The sequence below is a fragment of the Pristiophorus japonicus genome, chromosome 10 (genome assembly GCF_044704955.1).
Source record: "Pristiophorus japonicus isolate sPriJap1 chromosome 10, sPriJap1.hap1, whole genome shotgun sequence".
NCBI lineage: Eukaryota > Metazoa > Chordata > Chondrichthyes > Pristiophoridae > Pristiophorus > Pristiophorus japonicus.
This window is the reverse complement of record NC_091986.1, coordinates 60,831,504-60,856,259: the sequence shown is the minus strand read 5'-3', so window position 1 is coordinate 60,856,259 and position 24,756 is coordinate 60,831,504. Positions and strand designations below refer to the sequence as shown.

The window sequence follows — 24,756 nt, the reverse complement described above, 5'->3', positions numbered from 1 at the left end:
CTGAATGGTGGAGCAGGCTCGAGGGGCCGTATGGTCTACTCCTGTTCCTATTCTTATGTTATGTTCCTCGATTCCGAGGGACTGCCTATGATGATAAGGCTCTGTTATGTTTAAAAAACCATATAACATTAGCTCAGAAAAGAGCTGTTGTGGCTGCTGTATGGTGCCTCAGTAATTCATCTATCATTACTATTCCCAAAGCCACTATATGGTTACACATCAGCATTATTCCAATAGTTCAAGCATGACCTAAATCGGAGATAGATCTTGAAGGCCTTGATCAGATATAAGAAGCCAATTTGGGACATTTCCAAATAAATTTGCATGGCTTTTTAAAAAAAGCACATGCGTATTCCTGCTTCCATAGGGCAGATCAGCATCCAACTGTCTCTCAGGTCCGAGTACGTGTACCTGAATTTCTAAGTGCTCATCTGTTGAAAGAACTTTCAGTGCATGCTTGCCCTGCACTGAAGAGTCGTCCTAATTCTCCGATGTCCTGTTTCTTTCTTTTTTGTTTTCTAATCCCACCTGACTCAAAGTCTGGAATTTTACCGGCGCTGAGAGGACGGGATCGGAGGCGGGTCAGCAGTTAAAATTGAAATGATAGACAACGGGAGCCCATTGTCAACTCGCCTCCACGATAGTTTCCCAGGTGTCGGGTCCGTCAGCGCTGAACAGACCAAGCAGTGGGGCAGGCAATTTAGATTATTAAGAGCTTGATAAAAGGCAATTAAACACCAATTTAAACTCACCGTTAGATTTTGAGAGCTTACCAACAGCTTTCCCACTGCTCGGGGATCGCGCCAGGTTAGGTCGTCGGGTGTTGTGTCAGCATGGGATGATTTACTAACTTGACAGCTGCAAATTGTCTATCAAAGCTCCCATTTCATAGGTGTTCGCTTAGTGCATATGGAAGACAGACTGAGCTTGACGCAGCTAGCAACTGTTTGGAGCAAACTCTCTAACCTCACTGGAACAACCTCTCACCATTGACGGATCGCTTCTGTCATCTCAATCTCACCTCCCATCTATTCCAACAGCATTGGTGCCCTTAAAAAAAAAATCACACCTTGGTCCTCAGAATGAAACCATGATCAATCACAACACCAGCATCACCAACAACACCAACCTTCTCCGCAATCAGCTGATGCTGCACAGGACACAGGGCATCAGCACCTAACCATATTGCCTCCCGGGATGGACTCAGCATGGCCAGATTTACTTCACTCGACACTGTACACCCTGGCTGCCACATGATGCGCCAGATTGACACCATCCCACACTAGCACCATAAAGCATCCCTACAATGTCCAAACCACTCCTTTCACACTCATCACCATTACAAGGGAACCGTTATGTTTCACCATTCACTAAGCCATTTCCAAACATGTACCCAAATCTGTCCAAGAATGCAAATGTTGAAAATAAAGGTTTCAATGTTTGACAACACATTAACAGAAACTTTACACGAACATTGGATATAACACCCAAGTGCCTACCCTTGTGTGTTGTTAGTTGATATGATTGGACTAGGATGAGGGTGAGCGTGAGAGGTGGCTAGTGAGATGGGGAATTGATAATGTAGATAGAGAGAGGGGATGGGTGGAGGTACAAGGTAAGTTGGTGTGAGTAAGGATGTGCAGGAGTAGGATAGGGAAGGCAGAGTGATGAGGATGTGATGAGTGGCACAGGAGAATGAGGTTGAGTGTGGTAACGTTTCGTGATCTACTGAGGTCATTGAAAGGTTTGAGCCACTGCAGCCTGTTCCTCCTGACGACATCCCTGCTTGGTACCCTCCTGTGAAATGTGCAATTGGGCTGCGTTGGTCTCCTGGGGAGGTCTCCACTGCCCATTGGAGTGCTGTATGCTGTGACCTCCTCCATAGCATCTGGAGGAAGCCACGGGAGAGCCTGGGTGCAGCCGTGCACCTCTGCGGTGTTTGTCAGTGTTTGCAGTACCTCAATGCTGTCGAACACTGACACAACAACTGTCAAAATCAATGTGGACATGGTCCCTTGAAGGAAACCGGCTAATGAGGCGTTATCAAATGAAGTCATCAGACCTGCTTCCTTTTAATTGGCCAGAAACCTCGCCGAGTGGGCTTAACAAGCCCTATCAAGGTAAAATCACTTGTAGTGAGCGGGATGGAACCGGCAGCAGGCTGGCACCTTGCTCCAGACCCCGGTCGTCTCGCTCCCGACCGGGTAGACAAAATCGTAATCAGTGGGTGGGAATTTGCAGTGGGTAATAACGGCCAATTAACAGCGTTCGCCGTTATTACCCCTTTGAAACAGACCGCAGCTTCAGGAAGTAGCGCATGCACATCAAAACGTGGAAATTCTGAAGTTGCGGTCAGCCATTCACGGCTCCGACTCTGGCTGCGCTGTACCCCTCCCCCGTAACCAGCAATCAGTGTAATCAGTGAAATCAGTGAAACTGACAAAAACTTGGGCTTTTCCACATTACCTCAAGTTGGATTCGGTGTAACTGGGGTTTTAACAGCGTATTGACTGCTAAACAAATGTTATGGCCCTGAAACACAAATTAGTTTCTTGGAGTGTCAAATTTCTCCATTATGAGAAAAATTACAATTTTTAAGAAACTTTAAAAAAATTAAACTTTTTATAAGTTTGAGCATGATTATTTCAGGTTCTGCCTTATCCCTATGTGAGAGCCCCAATCTTTGTTTTACTCTCCAACATTTTTTTTAAATCGGAGAAAAGCAGGTTCCCATTGCCTGCTTCTCTATCTGCAATTTGATTGGCTACTTAGACAGCTTGTTGATGTCATAGCAGATCGCATTAAGGATTCCCCCATTAAACTGCATTATACTTGTATGCTGAAAAAGACAAACTTTTCGCAATCTCGAGATCTCTGGATCGCTTTCATTAGGGCCAGTGGCGAATGCCTTTGCTTCGCCGCTGCCCACAAATTCCAGCCACTGGAGCGAGTTCTTATCGTCACCCCAGATTGTCTCTTGCAGTTATGTAAGGCAACACATTTCCACAGTTAACTTGTTTTGTTTCTGTCAAAAGGAAAGTGATTGCAACCATCCTCCATTGACTCAGAAATCGAGGCATGAAGGAAGTAAACGTGTAGCTCATCACGCCCACTGACATAAAAAGGCCTGCAAAATGGAAATGGGAACCTCAAATCCCTTTCACGAAAATGAAAATTAGGATTTTTAAGAGGAAAGAGGAACACACTGAAACCACCCTTCCAATTCCCCTTCCTGCTAAGAGTTTCACTGGCTTTACTGCCACCCGCCTCCCCTCGCCACATCCTCATTTTTCTTGCATCCCTTTCCCCCATCCTATTCTCCCCCCACGTCCTTTTCCACCCTCCCCTTTGCCCCTCTGCTTAGCCCCTCCCCATCTCCATTTCTTTCCTTCCTCCCTCCCTCTCTCCTTGCCTCCTTCCCCTTCTCCCTCCTCTGTTGGGGTCCAATCAATTCCCCATTCTCTAACCCCATTTGATCCAAATACTGCACTTGGTCTTGACATCCCGTTTGCAATGCCGTAGGAGATCAACTAGTATATTAAAAGTCTTGCGGTCTTCAAATCCTACTTCCCGTGGGCCCAAGTTTCGAGCCGCGCCTAGAACGGCGCGCAGTCCCGACCTGGACGCCCGTTTTTCGCGCCACAAAATGCACCTAAAGAAAATTTCCAGATTCTCCAGCTCCCTGCAGGTCGTTTCCAGCTCGGCACAGCGCAGCAGGAGCAGTAGGGAGCGGAGCTAGGTCCCTGCGCTGAAAACAGTGCCGGGACCTCTGCACATGCGCGACAGTGGGAGCGCATGTGCAGTAGCTTCAGGCGCCCAAAACAGTGTGGGAGGGGCCGAACCATGCAGCCCCTAGCCCTGGCCGAATGGCCTCACTGGGGCTGCGTGAATAAGGCTCCTCCCACGGCCAGTTCCTGCTTCCTCCCGACCCGACACGACTCCTGCTTCCCGCCTCCGGACCGGACCCGACTCCCGCTCCCCCCTCTCCCCCCCGAACACCTGGACTGGACCCGACCCGACTCCCGCTTCCCCCGCCCCTGGACCGGACCCGACACCGGCTCCCCCCCCCCCCCCCCCGGCCCCCGGACTGGATCCGACCTGACCTCCCTCCCCCCGACCTGACCTTCCTCTCCCTCCCACCGCCCCCCCACCGGCCCATTCAGCCTCCCTCCCCCATCTCCTTTACCTCCCCCCCCCCCATCTTCTTTCCCCCCCTGCCCACCATCTCCTTTCCCCCCCCACCATCTCATTTTCCCCTCCACCATCTCATTTCCCCCTTCTCCCCCCTCCCTTCCCTCCCCCTTCTCTCCCTCTGCTCCCCTCTCTCTCCCCCTCCCCTCGCTGTCAGAAACAGACACGGACAGGCAGAGAATGAGAGACACACACAGACAGACAGACAGACAGAGAGATAGAGACACTGACAGAGACACACTGGGGGGTGCTGATCCCAGCACGCAGTTGGAGGGCTCCCGGTGCTGTAGTCGGTGAGTAGAAAATGTTTTATTTATTGATTTTTTTTTTTTAATTATTTTTTAATTAATTTTTGATTGATTTATTGGTTGATTTATTGATGTATTTATCACTTATTATTGATAATGGCTCTTTATTTGTAAAACTGAAGTGTTTAATGTTTGTAAACTTCCCTTTAAACCCCCCCCACCCCCATTCCCTACGCCTGATTTGTAACCTACACCTAATTTTCCAAAGCGTCGACAAGGTTTTTTCGAGCGTACAAAAATCTTCACTTACTCCATTCTAAGTTAGTTTGGAGTAAGTTTTCACTGACGAAACTTTGAAAACAGGCGTAAGTGGCCGGACACGCATCCTTTGAAAAAAAAATTCTGTTCCAAAGTGAAACTGTTTTAACTGACTAGAACTGGAGCAAACTAAATGGCGAGAACTCCGATTTCTAAGATACTCCGTTCTACACCAGTTGCTCCTAAAAATCAGGAGAAAATCATGTTGAAACTTGGGACCAGTGTAACTAATTTCACAACTATAACTTTCTGATACTGGGCAATCTCCTGTGGCAATACACATGGGCGTTGGGTTGGATTTTCACTTTGTGCCAACATTGAGCAGTGCCCAATGTCCTTGCCTTCTAGAACCCTAAGCCAATTTGAGGGTCTCATTTTCATTTGATCGGTGATCTGCAAGCGCTAAACCAGCACTAACAGGCAACCAAGGTGGATGGCAACTTCCACGGAATTAAGCCAGAGGTAATAGAGTGAACGGAGTGAGGAGGATGTGGATGGCCAGTAGTGAGTGGCAAGATTTTTGTGGTGCCAGGAACAGCATTCATGAGCAAGACCCCTATAAAGGACCACTGGTTATGCTGCATAATGACGGGGCATGCACGTTAGTTACACACTTTACTCATTGGTATCCGAAACTTACACTGAACATTTGAACTGTATGGGACCCCAATTAGCATGTTAAGAGTAGCCTCCCCTCTTATGCAAGGATGTAGTGGTGCTGCATGGTATAAGGAATATAAATATGCCAAAAGACTTTGAAAAACTGGGGCAGGTTTTGTTAGAGCAGAAGAGATTAAGGGGTGATTTTATGGAGATGTTTAAAATTTTGAAGGGATGGGACAAAGTATAGTGAAACAGACCGTTTCCGGTGGTTGAGTGGGACTAGAACAGGACATAGATACAAGATTAAAGTGTGTCGTTCAAAGAGGAGGATGTAGGAAGAGGAGGTTTGTTACAGCTGCACCCATCCAGCAAGTAGAGTATTCCATCACACACCTGACTTGTGCTTTGTAGGTGGCAGAGAGGCTTTGGGGAGTCGGGAGGTAATTAAGTCACCACAGAATGCCAAGCCTCTGACCTAGTCTAGTAGCTACAGCATTAATGTGGCTGAACCAGTGAGTTTCTGGTCAATGACCACCCTCCCACCACCCCCAAGGATGTATATGGTTGACGATTCGATGGTGATGCTGTTGAATGTCAAGAGGGGATGGTTGGACTACAGTAGCTTCCAGTTTGTTATCAGGAGTCACTGCGTTTATTTTTAGTTTTTTTTAAAACTGAATTCGGATTCATAAATTGGACTGCAGCATTCAATAAAAAAGTTCACCACCGTCTTCTCAAGGGAAACGAGGGTGAGTAATAAATATTGGCCTTGCCAGTGATGCCCACATGCATAGAACAAATTTTTAAAAATATTGTATCGACCCAACTTCATCTGCCAGCACTTATACTTACAAGCAATTATATATTTAAACTGACAGTTCTGTTCATTCACACCATTCAGTATTTCCATAAAGTTCCTTGCTTTTCCTCCCAAAATATTTTACCCCACCCATCCACATTAAATTGCATCTGCCACTTATCTCTTCCCCTTACTCCTATGCCACTTTCTCCCCCTTCAAGCATGTCTCTTTGTTCCACCACTCATCTCTCCTTTAAAATCCTTGTACACTCAAATCCCATCACAAGTTTCTCCTCAAAATATCCACCCTCCTTTCTAACCCCAACCTCTGCACATCCCTTGTGATCTTAATCTCCATCTCAAAGGTTATTTTATCCTCTCCCCTCGGATTTCAGTTCCTTCCTGCCCAAATGTGAGGAGCTCACAGACTTCGTCACCAAGATTGAGATCATCCTTTTTGCTGCTTCTGCTGCTTCCCGATGCTCACCAAACCAAGCTTCCCCATAGACTATCCCTGAACCTGTCACAGAAAGTTGTTGAGGCCAGTTCTTCAGATATATTCAAAAGGGAGTTAGATGTGGCCCTTATGGCTAAAGGGATCAAGGCTTATGGAGAGAAAGCAGGAATGGGATACTGAAGTGCATTGTCAGCCATGATCATATTGAATGATTTCTCCTCCATCTCCCCTCATGCCCCTTCCAAGCTTATCTTGTCCATGACACCTACCTCCTGCTCCCTGGACCCCATTACCACTAAACTGGATGGCCATTCTTCCTGGTCCCCATGCCAGCTGATACTGTAAATGGTCCCTATCCTTAGGTACTGTTCTCCTCCCTCTTCAAAACACACATCCTCATCCTTCAAAAAAAAACTAATCTTGGCCGACCTGTCCTTGTAAACTACGGCTCTATCTTCGAATATGCAAAGGTATTGAATGTGATGTCACCTCCCAAATGCATACCCATCTTTCTTGCAGCTCTGTTTCAATCTCTCCAATCACATTTCCACCCTTGTCAGAGCAACAAAACGACCCTAATCAAAGCTACAAATTACATCTTATGTGACTGTAATTGTGGTTCACCCTCTTTGACATCTCTGCAGTTTTTGACACGGTCAACCACGCCATTCTCCTCCAATGCTTCCCGTCCATTGTCTAGCTCAGTGGAACAGCCCTCACTTGGTACCACTTACCTGTGGATGGTAGCTAGAGTATCTCCAGCAGTGGCCTTTCTTCATGATACTGCAGCTGTTACCTCCAGAATCCAGTAGGGATTCAACCGTTGCACTCTCCCCTTTCTCATCTACATGCTGCCACTTGATGTAATATTCAGACATGGAGTCAGCTTCCACATTTACAGTACAGCTCCACCTCTCATTATCCCTCTATCGATCCTGACATTGTCTCATTAGATTGCGAGTCCAACATCTAGTCTTGGAAGAGTCATAATATCCTCCAGCTACACGTTAGAAGGCTGATGCCATCGTCGGTTGGATCGCGTGGGGCTCAGGTTGAAACACTCGAAGTGTGTTTTCCTGGCGCAGGACGTTGAGTTCTTGGGAAGAAGAATCGCAGCAGACGGCTTCAGACCCACTGACGCCAAGACGGAGGCCATCAAGAACGTGCCGCGACCACAGAACGTGACGGAGCTGCAGTGGTTCCTGGACTCCTTAACTATTTTGGTAATTTCCTACCTGGGTTAAGCACCCTGCTAGAACCCCTACATGTGCTACTGCGCAAGGGAGACGACAGGGTATGGGGGAATTCACGAGAGGCTGCCTTTACGAAAGCCAGAAATCTGTTGTGTTCAAACAAACTGCTTGTCCTGTATAATCCTTGTAAAAGATTAGTGCTGGCTTGCGATGAGTCGTCATACGGGGTTGGGTGTGTGTTACACCAGGCTAACGAATCGGGGATTTTGCAACCGGTCGCTTATGCGTCCAGGAGTTTGTCCAAGGCCAAAAGGATCTACAGCACGATTGAAAAAGAGGCTCTGGCGTGCGTTTACAGGGTAAAAAAAATGCACCAGTACTTACTTGGCCTCAAGTTTGAGCTTGAAACGGACCACAAGCCGCTCATATCGCTGTTTTCTGAGAGCAAAGGGATTAACACTAATGCCTCTGCCCACATCCAAAGATGGGCACTCACGCTGTCGGCATACAACTATGTAATCCGCCACAGACCGGGCACAAAGAACTCGCAGATACTCAGTCGGCTGCCATTGCCCACCACCGGGGTGGAAATGGCACAGCCAGTGGACTTGCTCATGGTATTGGATGCATTTGAGAACAAGAAGTCCCCCGTCACGACCTGCCAGATCAGGACCTGGACCAGCCAGGATCCTTTATGTCCTTGGTAAAAAAAACTGTGTCCTCCATGGGAGCTGGTCCATAGTCCCAGCGGAGATGCAGGAGGCGATTAAGCCGTTCCACAGGCGCAAAGAAAAAATGTCCCTGCAAGCGGACTGTCTGTTGTGGGGCAATCGCGTGGTCTTGCCCAAGAAAGGCAGAGATACGTTCATTTGTGAACTGCACAGCACCCACCCAGGCATTGTAATGATGAAAGCCACAACCAGATCCCATGTATGGTGGCCCAGCATTGACTCAGATTTAGTCATGCGTGCGCCAGTGCAACACTTGCTCTCAGCTGACTAATGCACCCAGAGACGCACCGCTAAGTTTGTGGTCGTGGCCCTCCAAACCGTGGTCGAGGATCCACGTGGACTATGCAGGCCAATTTCGAGGCAAAATGTTTTTGGTTGTCGTGGACGCTGATTCAAAATGGATTGAATGTGCGATAATGTCTGTAAGCATGTCCACGGACACAAATTGAAAGCCTATGAGCCATGTTGCCACGCATGGCCAGCCTGATGTCCTGGTCAGCGACAATGGGCTATGTTTCACCAGTGCTGAATTCAAGGAATTCATGACCCGCAATGGGATCAAGCACATCACATCTGCCCTGTTCAAGCCCGCATCCAACGGCCAGGCAGAAAGGGCAGTTCAGACCATCAAGCAAAGCTTGAAACGTATGTCGGAAGGCTCCCTGCAGACCCGGCTATCCCGGGTGCTGCTCAGCTACCGCACCAGACCCGACTCACTCGCCGGAGTTCCCCCAGCCGAACTGCTCATGAAAAGGGCACTCAAAACAAGGCTCTCTCTTGTCCATCCTTATCTCCATGATCACGTGGAGGGCAGGCTCCATCAACAAAGTTTGTACCATGACTACGCAAATTTGTCACGTGATATTGAGATCAATGATCCTGTGTTTGTATTCAATTATGGAAATGGTCCCAAATGGCTCGCTGGCACGGTCACAGCCAAAGAGGGGAATCGGGTGTTTCAGGTCAAATTGGCCAGTGGACTAACGTACAGAAAACATTTGGACCAAATCAAATTGCGGTTCAACAACTGCTATGAACAAACCGAAGAAGACACCACCAACTTTGACCATCCAACACATACACACACACACACACACACACACACACACACAAAGAGGCAACTGACATCATGGTTGACCACGAAACTCACCATTCCCAGCAGCCTGGCAAGCTCGGCTGCCCAGCAGCCCAATGAAGAACTAACCAACTCACCCACACCCGCATTTGTACCGAGATGATCGACAAGGGAGCGAGTAGCCCCAGCTGGTGTCACCTTATAAATAAGTGTACTATTGACTTTGTGGGGAGTGATGTTATGTATTTAACCCCTTGCAACCTGTATTACACTACCACCAGAGGGCCTACCTGTTGGAGTCCCAAGGAATCCCAGCATTTCTTGGGAGCACGGTATACAAGCAGCCCACCCACGAGGCTCCTGCATTCTGAAGTCTCATTAAAGGAGCTAAGGTCACACTTGCTCATTGTACACAGTACTCAGTTTCATCCTTTATTGTGAGCTTATCAGAAAGAAGGACAAGTAAATCGCTGTTTCACCTAGGCCCTGTTTGGGGAGTGGGAAGGGAGGAGGTAAAAGGGCTGGCGTTGTGTCGCCGGCACTTGCATCAGAAGGTGCAGTGGGAAGGGGGGGCTGCTGGGGCTGACTGCGGAATGGACAAGGGTGTCGCAGAGGGAGCAGTCCCTTTGGAATGCTGAGAGGGGAGGGGAGGGGAAGATGTGATTGGTGGTGGGATCAAGCTGGAGGTGATGGAAATGGTGGAGGATGATCCGTTGAACCTGGAGATTGGTGGGGTGAAAGGTGAGGACAAGGGGAACCCTGTCGTGGTTCTGAGAGGGAGGTGAAGGGGTAAGAGCAGAAGTGCAGGAAGTAGAACGGACACGGTCGAGGTCGTGGTTCTGAGAGGGAGGTGAAGGGGTAAGAGCAGAAGTGCAGGAAGTAGAACGGACACGGTCGAGGGTCATGTTAACCATGGCGGAACACATATCAGAGGCAATAGTGTGCGAAGGTGGCATCGTCAGAACAGATGCCTCAGAGACAGAGAACCTGGGAGAATGGAATGGAGTCCCTACAGGATGCAGGGTGGGAGGAATTGTAGTCCAGGTAGCTTGTGGGGGTCAGTGGGCTTATAGTGAATGTTTGTCAATAGTCTACCCCTAGACAGAGAAGTTGAGGAAGGGAAGAGTCTAAGATGGTCCATGTGAAAGTGAGGGAAGGGTGGAAATTGGATGCAAAGTGAATTAAATTTTCTAGTTCAGGGCGAGAGCAGGAGACGGCCCCAATACAGTCATCGATGTACTGGAAAAAAGAGGTGAGGGAGAGGGCCTGAGTACGACTGGAACAACGAATGTTCCACATATCCTACAAAAAGGCAGGCATAGCTAGGACCCATGCAAGTTCCCATAGCAACACCTTTAATTTGGAGGAAGTGAGTGGAGACAAAGGAGAAGTTATTCAATTTGACAAGACGTTCAGCCAGGCGGGTGAGGGTGTTTGTGGATGGGGACTGGTTGGGCGCCAGCTCGAGGAAGAAGCGGAGTGCCCTCAGGCCATCCTGGTGGGGGATGGAAGTGTAGAGGGATTGTACATCCAGTGAAAAGGAGATGGTTGGGGCCAGGAAATTGGAAACTGTTAAAGTGGCGGAGGGCATCGGACGAGTCGCTGATATAGGTGGGAAGAGACTGGACAAGGGAAGAATAAATAGAGTTGAGATTGGAAGAAATGAACAGGCTGAAACGATGGGTCTACCGGTGCAGTCCTGTTGGTGGATCTTGGGAAGGAGGTAGAAATGGGCTGTGCAGAGCTGGGGAATTACAAGGTTGGTGGCTGTGGAGGGAAGATCTCCAGAGGAGATGAGGTCAGTGATGGTATAGGAAATGATGGCTTGATGTTTGGTCGTGGGATCATGGTCCAACGGGAGGTAGGAGCTGTCAGAGAGTTGGCGATTAGCCTCTGCAAGGTAGAGGTCGGTTCACCAAACAACAGAACTACCCTTGTCGGCAGGTTTAATGACAAAGTTGGAGTTGGATCTGAGAACGCGGAGTGCTGCAAGTTCAGAGGCAGGTAGGTAGGTTGGAGTGAGTGAGGGGAGCAGAGAAATTGAGTCTCATCGGCGGTTTGCAATGAAGAGATCTAGAGGACAAGAGGCCAGAAGGAGGGGTCCAGGTCGAGCGAGAATTCTGAAAATGGGAAAGGTCAGCTGTGCAGAGGAAAGACTCCTGGCCGAAGTGGGCGGAAAAAGAGCTGAGCGTCGTGCTGAGCTCGAAATTCATCGAGGTGGGGGCACAAGCGGATGAAGCTCAGGCCTTTGCTGAGGACTGATCGTTCGGGGTCAGAGAGGGGAAGATCAGAGTGGACAGTGAAAACATGGCAGGGGTGAGATTGGAAGGGATGGGGTCAGAGGGAAGTGAAGGAGGGGGTGGTTTCGGAGGGGTGTTGGTATCCAAGAGTTGTTGAAGCTTATGATCCTTGACACCTGAAAGGAAAAGAAAAAGTTTTTTGTTAAAGTGCTGGATGTGGCGAAGGATGAAATGGAACTGCGGACCAGGACAGCTTAGTCGGTGCTGCTGAAGAGAGAGGTCGAGAGTGCGCTTGTGGCGGCGCATAGCATTGAGTGTGAATCTCGGGATGCGGCGAGAGCAGTGGTTCGAGGAACGTTGAATATCTCAGAGATATCTGTAATCCTGAGTGGATCCAAAACATGAAGGGTGGAATTTCAGTTGGAATCCACGTGGATTAAGTCAGATATGGAGACAGTTGCTGAGGAAAGAGATGTGGCTGTGAAAACGAGTTTTGGCAGATACTTGATCGAACACGAGAAGGGAAACAGAAAGCAATGAAGATGAACAAGGTAAAAGAGACAAACAGGAATCCCGTCTGAGGGAAGAGCAGAACTTCAAGGTATTTCAGATTCCAGTATCCTCTGTATCCTAATTAAGCAATGTTTGTTTCTTTCCCTGTTGGACTAAGAACATAGGGAGTGAATTTCCTTGCCGTATTTGTACTACATAATTGGAGTAAGTACATTTATGTGGAAAAAAAATCAGGCAGAAACTGTTTTTGGCAGTATTCCACCATTAAATCGCTCCGTCCTTTTATGGCCTTTCCCACTTTTGGGCCACTAAGTCCCGAGTGCTCAATTAAATTTATGATATGAAGGTCAACGGCACTGCAGCGCAGATGTCTACAGCAGATTCCAATGAAGCTCCCACACACTCCATTGGTGCCTGCAACAAAGATAAAGCTTCCCTGATGTTGCCACAAGACAGCTGTAGGCTTAAAAGTCAAAATTGCCAGCACATAGGTATGGTATTCCTCAAACATCCTGCTATTCAGATGAATAACGAAGAGTTCTTGGTCCCACGCCTCTGGAACCACAGGGAGCCTGCGCTGGGAAGGTGGCACATCCTCACCCACTTCCTTCTGCTCTGTGAATCACCAGGCATCACATCCTCACTGACAATATCTAGCTGCCCCAACAGGAAAATTTATATGAGCTGGTGCCTGGGAGTGAAGAAACAAGTGACACAAGAGCGGCCGAAAACAGCGCGAGACCAGATCGGAACGGGAGATTCCGGAGCAGCACCAACCGACCTGGGAGGGTAAGAAGTAAAAAGAAATCAAAGCATGCTGTCACAGGAAAGCGGGGAATTGATTGGTTGGTCAGTATTTCTCTCTTTTTCTTGGTCATTGCTTTAAATTGAGAGCCGGGATTAAAAACTAAACATTCAAAACTTGAAAACTTAATTAATTGAATAAAAGACATTAGAAATGGCAGGGGCATGCGGTATGTTGCAGCTGAAACATGTGGGAGCTGGTGGACACCAGCGTGATCCACGGCGACCACATCTGCAGTAAGTGTTGGCTGCTCAAGGAACTTCGGCTCCAAGTTGATGAACTGGAGTTCGAGCTTCAAAGTCTGCGACACATCTGGGAGGGGGAGAGTTACCTGGACGCGGTGTTTCACCAGGCAGTCACACCCCTTAGGTTAAATAATTCAAATTTGGTCCATGGTCAGGGACAGGAGGGTGTGATTACGAGTGAGTCAGGTATGGTGACCCAGAATGTAGTGATGGAGGAGCCTCAGCCCTTGCAATTATCCAACACGTATGAGGTTCTTACTCCATGTGTGGACGAGAGCAGGGATTGCAGGGAGGGAGAGCAGGGACTGCAGGAAGGATGAGCAAACTGACCACAGCACCGTGGTACAGGGGCCATTCAAGTTTGGGCAGTAAAAAGGAATGTGATAGTGGTAGGGGACAGTATAGTTAGGGGGATAGATACTGTTCTTCTGCAGCCGAGAGCGCGAATCCCAAAGATAGAATTGCCTGCCCGGTGCCAGGATTAAGGACATCTCCTCTGGGCTGGAGAGAGACTTGGACTGGGAGGGAAAAGATCCAGTTGTCGTGGTCCACGTAGGTACCAACGACGTAGGTAGGACAAAGATAGAGGTTCTGCTGAGGGAGCATAAGCAGCTAGGGGCTAAATTAAAAAGCAGAAGCACAAAGGTAATAATCTCTGGATTGCTACCTGAGCCACGAGTAAATTTGCATAGCGTAAATAAGATCAGAGAGTTGAACATGTGGCTCAAAGATTGGTGTGGGAGAAATGGGTTTCAATTCATGGGGCACTAGTACTGGGATACGAGGGAGCTGTTCCATCGAGACAGGCTTCACTTGAACCAGGCTGGGACCAGTCTCCAGGTGAATTGAATAACTAGGGTTGTAGATAGGGTTTTAAACTAAATACAGGTGCAGCGCCTAAAATCCGGAACCCTCGGGACTGAAGCCGTTCCAGATTCCGGGTTTTTCCAGACTTTCGATCCGTTTCTGACGTCACGAATCCAGGTTCGGGTATTTCTGGATTTCGGAACGTCAGAAAGTGGGGAGGATTCCCGCCGAGGAGCTGTTGGGGTGGTCTGGCCTCACCGAGGATGTCGTCGGGCGGGCCCCGCCGAGGAGATTGTCGTCGAGCAGGGGTCTCGCCGAGGAGGTGGTCGAGCAGGGGCGGCCCCGCCCCACCGAGGAGGTTGTCATCGGGCGGGCCGGCCCTGCCGAGGTAGTGTTCGGGCAGGCCCCGCTGAGGAGGCCCCGAGGTCGGCAGGGTCGTCGGGTCCAGATTCCGGAACATTTTCGGATTCCGAACGACCCTGCCACCGATCATCCCAAGTCCGAAACTCCGGATTCTCGACGCTGCACCTGTAGTGGGGGTGGGGGGTGGGGTAGGGGGGAGGGATCCAGTGAGCAGAAATGTAAAAAGTCAAAGAGAAAGGAGAAGGCAAATGTGCAGGGTAGCGATAGGGGTAATGATAACCAGAGTGTGACAGGAAAGGACAGAGCGTATACACATAAGAAAGCATCAGAAAGAGTCAGAGTCAGGAAAATTAAAAGCTCTTTATCTGAATGCACACAGCATTCCTAACAAGATAGATGAGTTGACGGCACAAATAGAAATAAATGGGTATGATCTGATTGCCGTTAGAGATGTGGTTGCAAGGTGACCAAGGCTGAGAACTGAATATTCAGGGGTATTTGCCTTTTTGGAAGGATAAGCAGGAAGGAAAAGTGAGGTGGTGTAGCTCTGTTAATAAAAGATAAGATCAGTGCAGTAGTGAAAAATGACATTGGCTCAGAAGATCATGATGTAGAATCAGTTTGGGTAGAGATAAGAAATAATAAGGGAAATAAGTCACTGGTGAGAGTGGTCTCTAGGCCCCCTAACAGTAGCCACACTGTGGGACAGGATATAAATCAAGAAATAATGGACGCTTGTAAGAAAGGTACGGCAATAATCGTGTGCAATTTTAATCTTCATATTAATTGGACAAATCAAGTTGGCAAAGGTAGCCTGGAAGAAGAGTTCATCGTGTATGCGGAATGGTTTCTTCAAAAAATACATTGTGGAACCAACCAGGGAGCAGACTATTTTAAATCTGGTAATGTATAATGAGTTTGGATTAATTAATGATCTCTTAGTGAAGGATCCTCTTGGGAAGAGTGATCATAGCATGGTGGAATTTCAAATTCAGTTTGAGGGTGGAGAAGCTAGGTCTCAAACTCAAGTCCTGAACTTAAATACCGGCAAATACAAAAGGTATGAAGGCAGAGTTGGCTAAAGCTTACTGGGATAATAGATTAAAGGGTAAGACGGTAGAAAAGCAATGACAAAAATAAAAAATTAAAGTCCTACCTTCCGGATCAAACTCCAATTCACCTTTCTGCACTCGGCACGGGAAGGCAGCGGGCCTGTGCAGGAGGCCACTCGGTCTGGGCTAGGGGCAGGAAAACGCACTGGGAGGCCACTCGGCCTGGGCTAGGGGCGGGACAATGCACTGGGAGGCCACTCGGCCTGGGCTAGGGGCGGGACAATGCACTGGGAGGCCACTCGGTCTGGGCTAAGGCCGGGACAACGCACTGGGAGGCCACTCGGCCTGGGCTCGGGGCGCGACAACGCACTGGGAGGCCACTCGGCCTGGGCTCGGGGCGGGACAACGCACTGGGAGGCCACTCGGCCTGGGCTAGGGGCGGGAGGGAGCAATTCAACAGAGAGGCTGGTTTGGGAGAAAAAGAACTTTGTGGTCTGCAGCCTGTGTGTGCGTCGCTGAGGCGTGAGTCCAGGGTCAGCGGGAGGCCTATAAAGGCCGCGAGATCAGCAGTCGGGAGATGCGTCGCTCAGGCGTGAGTCCGGGGTCGGCGAGAGGCCTATAAAGGCCACGAGATCAGCAGTCGGGATGTGCGTCGCTGAGGCGTGAGTCCGGGGTCGGCGAGAGGCCTATAAAGGCCGCGAGATCAGCAGTCGGGAGGTGCGTCGCTGAGGCGCGTCGCTGAGGCGTGAGTCCAGGGTCGGCGAGAGGCCTATAAAGGCCACGAGATCAGCAGTCGGGATGTGCGTCGCTGAGGCGTGAGTCCGGGGTCAGCGAGAGGCATATAAAGGCCACAAGATCAGCAGTCGGGATGTGCGTCGCTGAGGCGTGCTTGTGCAGCTACAGGGAGAAGGGAAAAAAGTAGAAAGAAACAGAAAGGTGACGTCACTGCCAAGGGGGTAAGTGATTGGCTGGTGATTGGTGAGTAGTTTTTCTTTTTTCTCTGCTATAACAGTGAGTAAACTTTAGCATTGTTGTTGCCAATTTAAGTGTATCTAAGGGTTAAGTCATGGCAGGAGAGCTCGGTCACGTGATGTGCTCCTCCTGTACCATGTGGGAACTCAGGGACACTTCTGGTGTCCCTGACGACGACATGTCTGGGAAGTGTATCCGCCTCCAGCTCCTGACGGTCCGCGTTGCGGAATTGTAGCTGAGGGTGGATTCACTCTGGAGCATCCACGATGCTGAGAATGACGTGAGTAGCACATGTAGCGAGTTGGACTTACCGCAGGTGAAGGGTCCACAGCCAGATAGGGAATGGAAGACCAGCAGGAAGAGCAGTGCAAGGAAGGGAGTGCAGGGGTCCCCTGCAGCCATCCCCCTTCAAAACAGATACACCGCTTTGAGTACTGTTGAGGGGGATGACTCATCAGGGGAGGGCAGCAGCAGCCAAGTTTATGGCACCGTGGCTGGCTCTGCTGCACAGGAGGGCAGGAAAAAGAGTGGGAGAGCGATGGTGATAGGGGCTTCAATTGTAAGGGGAATAGATAGGGGTTTCTGCGGCCGCAACCAAGACTCCAGGATGGTATGTTGCCTCCCTGGTGCAAGGGTCAAGGATGTCTCTGAGCGGGTACAGGACATTCTGAAAAGGGAGGGTGAACAGCCAGTTGTCGTGGTGCACATTGGTACCAACGACATTGGTAAAAAAAGGAATGAGGTCCTACGAAACGAATTTAAGGAGCTAGGAGCTAAATTAAAATGTAGGACCTCAACAGTAGTAATCTCGGGATTGCTACCAGTGCCACATGCTAGTCAGAGTAGGAATCGCTGGATAGCTCAGATGAATATGTGGCTTGAGCAGTGGTGCAGCAGGGAGGGATTCAAATTCCTGGGGCATTGGAACCGGTTCTGGGGGAGGTAGGACCAGTACAAACTGGACGGTCTGCACCTGGGCAGGACCGGAACCAATGTCCCAGGAGGAGTGTTTGCTAGTGCTGTTGGGGAGGAGTTAAACTAATATGGCAGGGGGATAGGAACCAATGCAGGGAGACAGAGGGAAACAAAATGGAGACAGAAGCAAAAGACAGAAAGGAGATGAGTAAAAGTGGAGGACAGAGAAACCCAAGGCAAAAAACACAAAGGGCCACTGTACAGCAAAATTCTAAAGGGTCAAAGTGTAATAAAAAGGCAAGCATGAAAGCTCGGTGCCTCAATGCGAGGAGTATTCGGAACCCAGGAGAGGGCTCTGAGCTAGTTAGAGTGGGTGAGAGCTCAGATCAACAGGGCCCCAAGAAAGAATGCAAAAGGCAGGAGGCAACAGAGCAGAGTAGCACTGGGGTAAGTGTAAACCACAAGGTGATAGGAAGGGACAATATGTATGAATATAAAGGGGCTGCAGGAGGGGTCAAAACTAAAAATCATGGTTTAAAAACTAGTATTAAAACACTCTACCTAAACGCACGCAGCATTCGAAATAAAGTAAATGAGTTGACGGCACAAATCATTACAAATGGGTATGATTTGGTGGCCATTACAGAAACGTGGTTGCAGGGTGGCCAAGACTGGGAATTAAACATACAGGGGTACCTGACAATTCGGAAAGATAGACAAGAAGGGAAAGGAGGTGGGGTAGCTCTGTTAATAAAGGCCTTTAATAATATCAGGGCAGTTGTGAGAGATGATATTGGCTCGAATGAACAAAATATTGAATCATTGTGGGTGGAGATTAGAGATAGCAAGGGGAAAAAGTCACTGGTGGGCGTCGTTTATAACTTCGCGGTGGGGCGGGCAATAATCAAGGGAATAATGGAGGCATGTGAAAAAGGAACGGCAGTAATCATGGGGGATTTTAACCTACATATCGATTGGTCAAATCAAATCGCACAGGGTAGCCTGGAGGAGGAATTCATAGAATGCATACGGGATTGTTTCTTGGAACAGTATGTTACAGAACCTACAAGGGAGCAAGCTATCTTAGATCTGGTCCTGTGTAATGAAACAGGAATAATAAACGATCTCCTAGTAAAAGATCCTCTCGGAATGAGTGATCACAGTATGGTTGAATTTGTAATACAGATTGAGGGTGAGGAAGTAGTGTCTCAATCGAGCGTACTATGCTTAAACAACGGGGACTACAATGGGATGAGGGCAGAGTTGGCTAAAGTCAACTGGGAACACAGACTAAACGGTGGCACAATTGAGGAACAGTGGAGGACTTTTAAGGAGCTCTTTCATAGTGCTCAATAAAAATATATTCCAGTGAAAAAGGGCGGTAAGAGAAGGGATAACCAGCCGTGGATAACCAAGGAAATAAAGGAAAGTATCAAATTAAAAACCAATGCGTATAAGGTGGCCAAGGTTAGTAGGAAACTAGAAGATTGGGAAAATGTTAAACGACAGCAAAGAATGACTAAGAAAGCAATAAAGAAAGGAAAGATAGATTACGAAAGTAAACTTGCGCAAAACATAAAAACAGATAGTAAAAGCTTTTACCGATATATAAAACGGAAAAGAGTGGCTAAAGTAAATGTTGGTCCCTTAGAAGATGAGAAGGGGGGTTTAATAATGGCAAATGTGGAAATGGCTGAGACCTTAAACAATTATTTTGCTTCGGTCTTCACAGTGGAAGACACAAAAACCATGCCAAAAATTGCTGGTCACGGGAATGTGGGAAGGGAGGACCTTGAGATAATCACTATCACTAGTGGGATAGTGCTGGACAGGCTAATGGGACTCAAGGTAGACAAGTCCCCTGGTCCTGATGAAGTGCATCCCAGGGTATTAAAAGAAGTTATAGCAGATGCATTCGTTATAATCTACCAAAATTCTCTGGACTCTGGGGAGGTACCTGCGGATTGGAAAGCAGCTAATTTAATGCCTCTGTTTAAAAAAGGGGGCAGACAAAAGGCAGGTAACAATAGGCTGGTTAGTTTAACATCTGTAGTGAGGAAAATGCTTGAAGCTATCATTAAGGAAGAAATAGCAGGACATCTAGATAGGAATAGTGCAATCAAGCAGACGCAACATGGATTCATGAAGGGGAAATCATGTTTAACTAATTTACTGGAATTCTTTGAGGATATAACGAGCATGGTGGATAGAGGTGTACCGATGGATGTGGTGTATTTAGATTTCCAAAAGGCATTCGATAAGATGCCACACGAAAGGTTACTGCAGAAGACAAAGGTACGCGGAGTCAGAGGAAATGTATTAGCACGGATCGAGAATTGGCTGGCTAACAGAAAGCAGAGAGCCGGGATAAATGGGTCTTTTTCGGGTTGCACGTTTGCAGCAGAGTCTTGCCCAGCACCGAGAGACTGCCCTCAGCTCAAAAGCAGGCTGGATAAGACTCGGGTGCATGGCTGAGGTTTGTTCAGTGCAGCCCTGGTCAGTGTGACCGTCCTGGCTTATCGCATTGCAAACAGAGGCCTGTGGAACCAGCCCTGAAGACTGCACTTCATGCGATGGTTCCCCATATCTGCAGCACAGAAGGCACACAGACTCGAGCGTTACTGCGCATGTGCGGCCATCACTTTTTTCCATCGCGCATGTGCAGACGTCCCGGCACATTTTCCAACGCAGAACACAGGCTCCACCCACCCCACACCCCCCGAGGCGACTGGCCACGCTGCGCGGCTGCAGAGACGAGGCCAGACAGCAGCAAAAGTTGGAACATTTTTTTTCTGGAGCATCTCCTGACATACTGAATCGCCGGAACTTGGGTAAGTGTGCAAAAAAAACGGGCTCGGCCAAAATTGAGCCCAAAGAACAGTGACCTACAGAGCTAGTGCTGGAAGGTGGGGTTAGGCTGGGTAGGTCTTTTTCTACCGGCACGGACATGATGGGCCGAATGGCCTCCTCCTGTGTCGTAATTTTTCTATTCTATAAATTATACCTGTCCCTGATCGAATTTGTATGCTGCTTGAACTTTATGGCACGTTTTTTATTTTGTATTATTTTCTGCTAAAATAGTGTATAATGGTGGTGAAACTGACAGACATCCTACACTATGGAAACATCAGCAACACTGTACAAAGATGGGGAGTCCTCAGCGTGGTCAGCGAGACCAATCGGAAAAACTGCTACAGGTCAATAGAAGAAAGCAAGTCCAGCCCATAATGAGGTCAGCTCCACCAGGACATGCCATAACAAAGTGCAAGCAGCATAAAAATGCGATGAGGGACATGTAGAATTTTTAGAATAGAAAAATTACGACACAGCAGGCCATTCAGCCCATCGTGTCCAGTTGAAAAAGAACTGCCCAGCCTAATCCTACCTTCCAGCATTAGGTCCGTAGCCCTGTAGCTCACAGCTCTTTGGGCCCAAGTTTCCACACGATAAAAAACGGGCGCCCCTTTGAGCTGCGGCGCCGGAAAAAAAACGCGCGATTCTGGAGCGCTTTGCAGCTCCTTGTCTGTTTGGTGCGGCGCCCAGGGGGGCGGAGCCTACACTCGCGCCGATTTTGTAAATGGGAGGGGGCGGGTACCATTTAAATTAGTTTTTTTCCTGCCGGCAACGTTGCGCGTGCGCGTTGGAGCTTTTGCGCGTTCGCGCACGCGCAGTGTGAAGGAAACATTGGCACTTGGCCATTTTTGTAGTTCTTTGTAGCTATTTAATTTTTGAACATTTTTTAATAAAAGCACATTGCCATCAGCACATCAGCACTGAGGCTTCTTGCAGCCTTCTCACTGTCTCCTCCTCCTCCCCCCCCCCCCCCCGCGGGAACGAACGGGTGCCTCAACTTGTGAGGCTGACTGCAGCATTCTCTGTGGTTGAAGCACTTTCACACAGGTAGGAAGATGGTTTATTTAATCTTTTCTTTGCTTATAAATGTTTATTCAGGTTGGATTTACTTGTATAATATTTGTAGAAGTATAAATAAGGATTTATTGTAGAATTTAATGACTTCCCTTCCCCCACCCCCTCACCTCGTTCTGGACGCCTAATTTGTAACCTGCGCCTGATTTTTTAATGCGTAGAACAGGTTTTTCAGTTCTACAAAAATCTTCACTTGCTCCATTCTAAGTTAGTTTGGAGTACGTTTTCACTGTGGAAACTTTGAAATCAGGCGTCAGTAGCCGGACACGCTCCCTTTTGAAGAAAAAATTCTGTTCCAAAGTAGAACTGTTCTACCTGACTAGAACTATAGAAAAAAAAAATGTGGAGAATTGCGATTTCTAAGATACTCCGTTCTCCGCCAGTTGCTCCTAAAAATCAGGCGCAAATCATGTGGAAACTTGGGCACATTAAGTGCACATACAAGTAATTTTTAAATGCTCTGAGGGTTTCTGCCTCCACTATCCATTCAGACAGTGAGTTCCAGACCCCCACCATCCTCTGGGTGATCTTTTTTCTCATCTTCCCTCTAATCCTTCTGCAAAGGGAATTAGATCCTTCTTAGCCACTCTATCTAGGCCCCTCATAATTTTAGTCACCTCAATTAAATCTCCCCTCACCCTCCTTTGTTCTAGAGAAAACAACCCCAGCCTATTCAATCTTTCCTCAGTTAAAATTTTCCAGTCCTGGCAACATCCTCATAAATCTCCTCTGTACTCTCTCTAATCTTTCCTGTAATGTAGTGACCAGAACTGTACACAGTACTCAAGCTGTGGCCTAGCTAATGTTGTATACAGGTCTGTGGTTAACTTATTCTTCTGCTCGAACTGTGGGTTGCCTGTGTGAATGCACGAGCTATGAAGAACGTTATTGTGCTGCTTCAGCATTTAAAAGGCTGCAGTGTTTTTAAATGGCTATATTCTGAGTTGAACAGGAAACATATGTGACTGTACATGAAGATTGCAGTGAAATAGAGTCAACGTATGTCAGCGAGCACAGGGACGGTGGATGAACGGGACATGGTGCGGCTTCGGATATGGACAGCAGAATCCTGCATGAGCTTAAGTTTATGGAGGGTGGAAAATAGGAACCCAGTCAGGAGCAAGTTGGAATAGTCAAGTCTGGAGGCAGCAAAAGCATGGTGAGGGTTTCAGCAGATGAGCAGAAGCAGGGCGGAGTTACGCAAGTGGAAATAGACGGTCTTAGTGATGGCATGGATATGTAGCCAGAAGCTCATCTCAGGGTCAAAAACAACACCAAGTTTGCGAACAGACTGGTGCAGCTTCAGACAGTTGCCAGGGAGAGGAATGGAGTCAGTGGCTAAGGAACGCAGTTGTGACAGGAATTGAAGATATTGGCCTGAATTTTAAATATTTGGCAGGTTGGGAGCCAGGCACTTGAAAGCGGTCAGGAAACATGGGAGAACAGGAATCCCGCAGGTCCTTCCAAATTTAACAGATTATGATGCTGGCTGGCTGTGGGCGGGTAGACCCATGGCACTAGGCCGCAGAGAGGAGGGAGGGATCACTGGGGGCCTGGAGGAGGAGTGGGGGAAAGAAATCAGCATTGATTGGGGCTGAAGTGCCAATTCAGGGTCCAAAGAAGCAAGGGTGGGGTCAGGCACAATCGTGGGTCACAGTAGCAAGGGAATGGAGGGATTCAGGAATGATCGGGGGCCAGAGGAGCATGGGGGTGGTGGGATGGGGGCCAGGTGAGCATCGGGGGGCCAGGTGAGCATCAGAGGGAGATGAGTAGCATGGGGGTGGGGTTTGGTGAGTGGCCTTGTGGCGGATCGGAGGCCTCGTTGGGGGGGGGGGGGGGGGTGGTGGAGCCTCCTATCGCAGAGGATGGGTTCAGCAGAGATGCTAGATCCAGAAGGCAAATGTAATGGGGTCCAGTGCTTCCTAGCAAAATAAAGCCCAACCCCAGACACGCACCTGGTGACACGTGGAGTGAGGCGAATCGGATATAGCCGGCTTCAGCGACGCCATTGAATGTTTTTGCTTCCACTCCTTCCACCAGTAAATCAGGTACATGCAGACCACCATGATCTGCATGAGGAAGCTCACAAATAACAGACACAGCATCACCAAGGTGAGGATGCCCATGTACGTGCCGCGCAGGAACGTCACAGTCTCAAAGAATCCGATGCCGAATAGATAGTGGAAGAATGATTCTGGCGGCGGCGGAGGACTGGCCCACCATGTCGAGTAGAAGTCGCTGGTCATTTCCATAAAGTCGTCGAACATGTCCTCAAACATGGTCGGCAGACCGACCGCGCGCCTGAGCGCACCTGCTCAAGGAAGACGACCGATATAAAACAAGAGAGAAGCGACGATCGAATAGAGAATTATATATTCTTCAACAAAGAAGAACACAAAACTTGATAAATTTTATAAATTTGCTCCAATAAAAAGCACGTCCGCAGTCAGTGCAATACTGTCAGCGATAAAAGCCGCTGGCGGCGCGGCCCGGCTGCCGCCGGCCTCACTGACTATTGTTGGGTCACAGCAGGCAGCCTGTCCGGGTTATCCCATCAGCGGCGGGGGGGGGGGTGCGGGGGGCTGGGCTGTCTAGAAAATACATTTTATAACAATGTTCAAAAATAGAGGGGGAAATAATGGAAGGTATGAAAAAGAATAACCATCTATTCACTTTGGTACTTCAGATGTAGTGGGTTTTTTTTATTTAAAAAAAATAACGGCGCAATTTCTGCCCTTTGCTATCCGATAGGCAAGGCCATTGTGTGACGCTCTGTAAACGCGTTGCTTGGTGATATTTGACGCAGTGAGAAACACTTGCCGGAGCGTGGCTCGCGAGCTTGGTGGGTTGGCGGGTAAACTTCGCCAGGAAGCTGCTGGGTACATGCAGAAACTGCAGATAAAACACTTATCGTCAAAGCTGTTGGCGTTGCACTAATGTTTACAACAGATAGTAATGGCAGATTAAAATGGTGAAACAATGTTTCTTAACGAATTATTTTTAAGATTGGCATATAGGTAACAGAAGTTCAAAGCTGAAATGAGTATTTGTCATTACCAATAACTTCGGTGCAGGGGCATTGTAATATATTCTTTAGAACATCACTAACAAACACACTACACAAAATGGCTCCAATACATATAATGTGACTACATCACATGACCCTTTTCTTATCCATGAGCAGTAGTTGCATTACTACAGTAATCCACTAGGTAGAGCTATATTACACTTTGCCATCCTTAATGAAGAAGGAATCATAAAATAATCATCCTACATAACTTGCATGGTTATACACAACAAAA

At 48.3% G+C, this 24,756-nt stretch overlaps 1 protein-coding gene across 5 annotated transcripts in view; it reads right to left on the bottom strand.

Annotated features, from left to right (window-relative positions):
- The window catches only part of LOC139274997 (uncharacterized), a 288,146-nt gene extending 264,191 nt beyond the window's left edge, over nucleotides 1–23,955 (bottom strand). For all 5 annotated transcript variants that reach the window (XR_011595646.1, XM_070891824.1, XM_070891828.1 and 2 more), the window contains exon 1: nucleotides 23,410–23,955. Coding sequence is in view for 4 of the 5 variants with exons in the window: in XM_070891824.1 (XP_070747925.1) it covers nucleotides 23,410–23,733 (324 nt within the window). In the remaining variant the exon portion in view is untranslated. The remainder of the gene's footprint in view (nucleotides 1–23,409) is intronic.
- Between the last annotated feature and the right edge of the window lie 801 nt (nucleotides 23,956–24,756).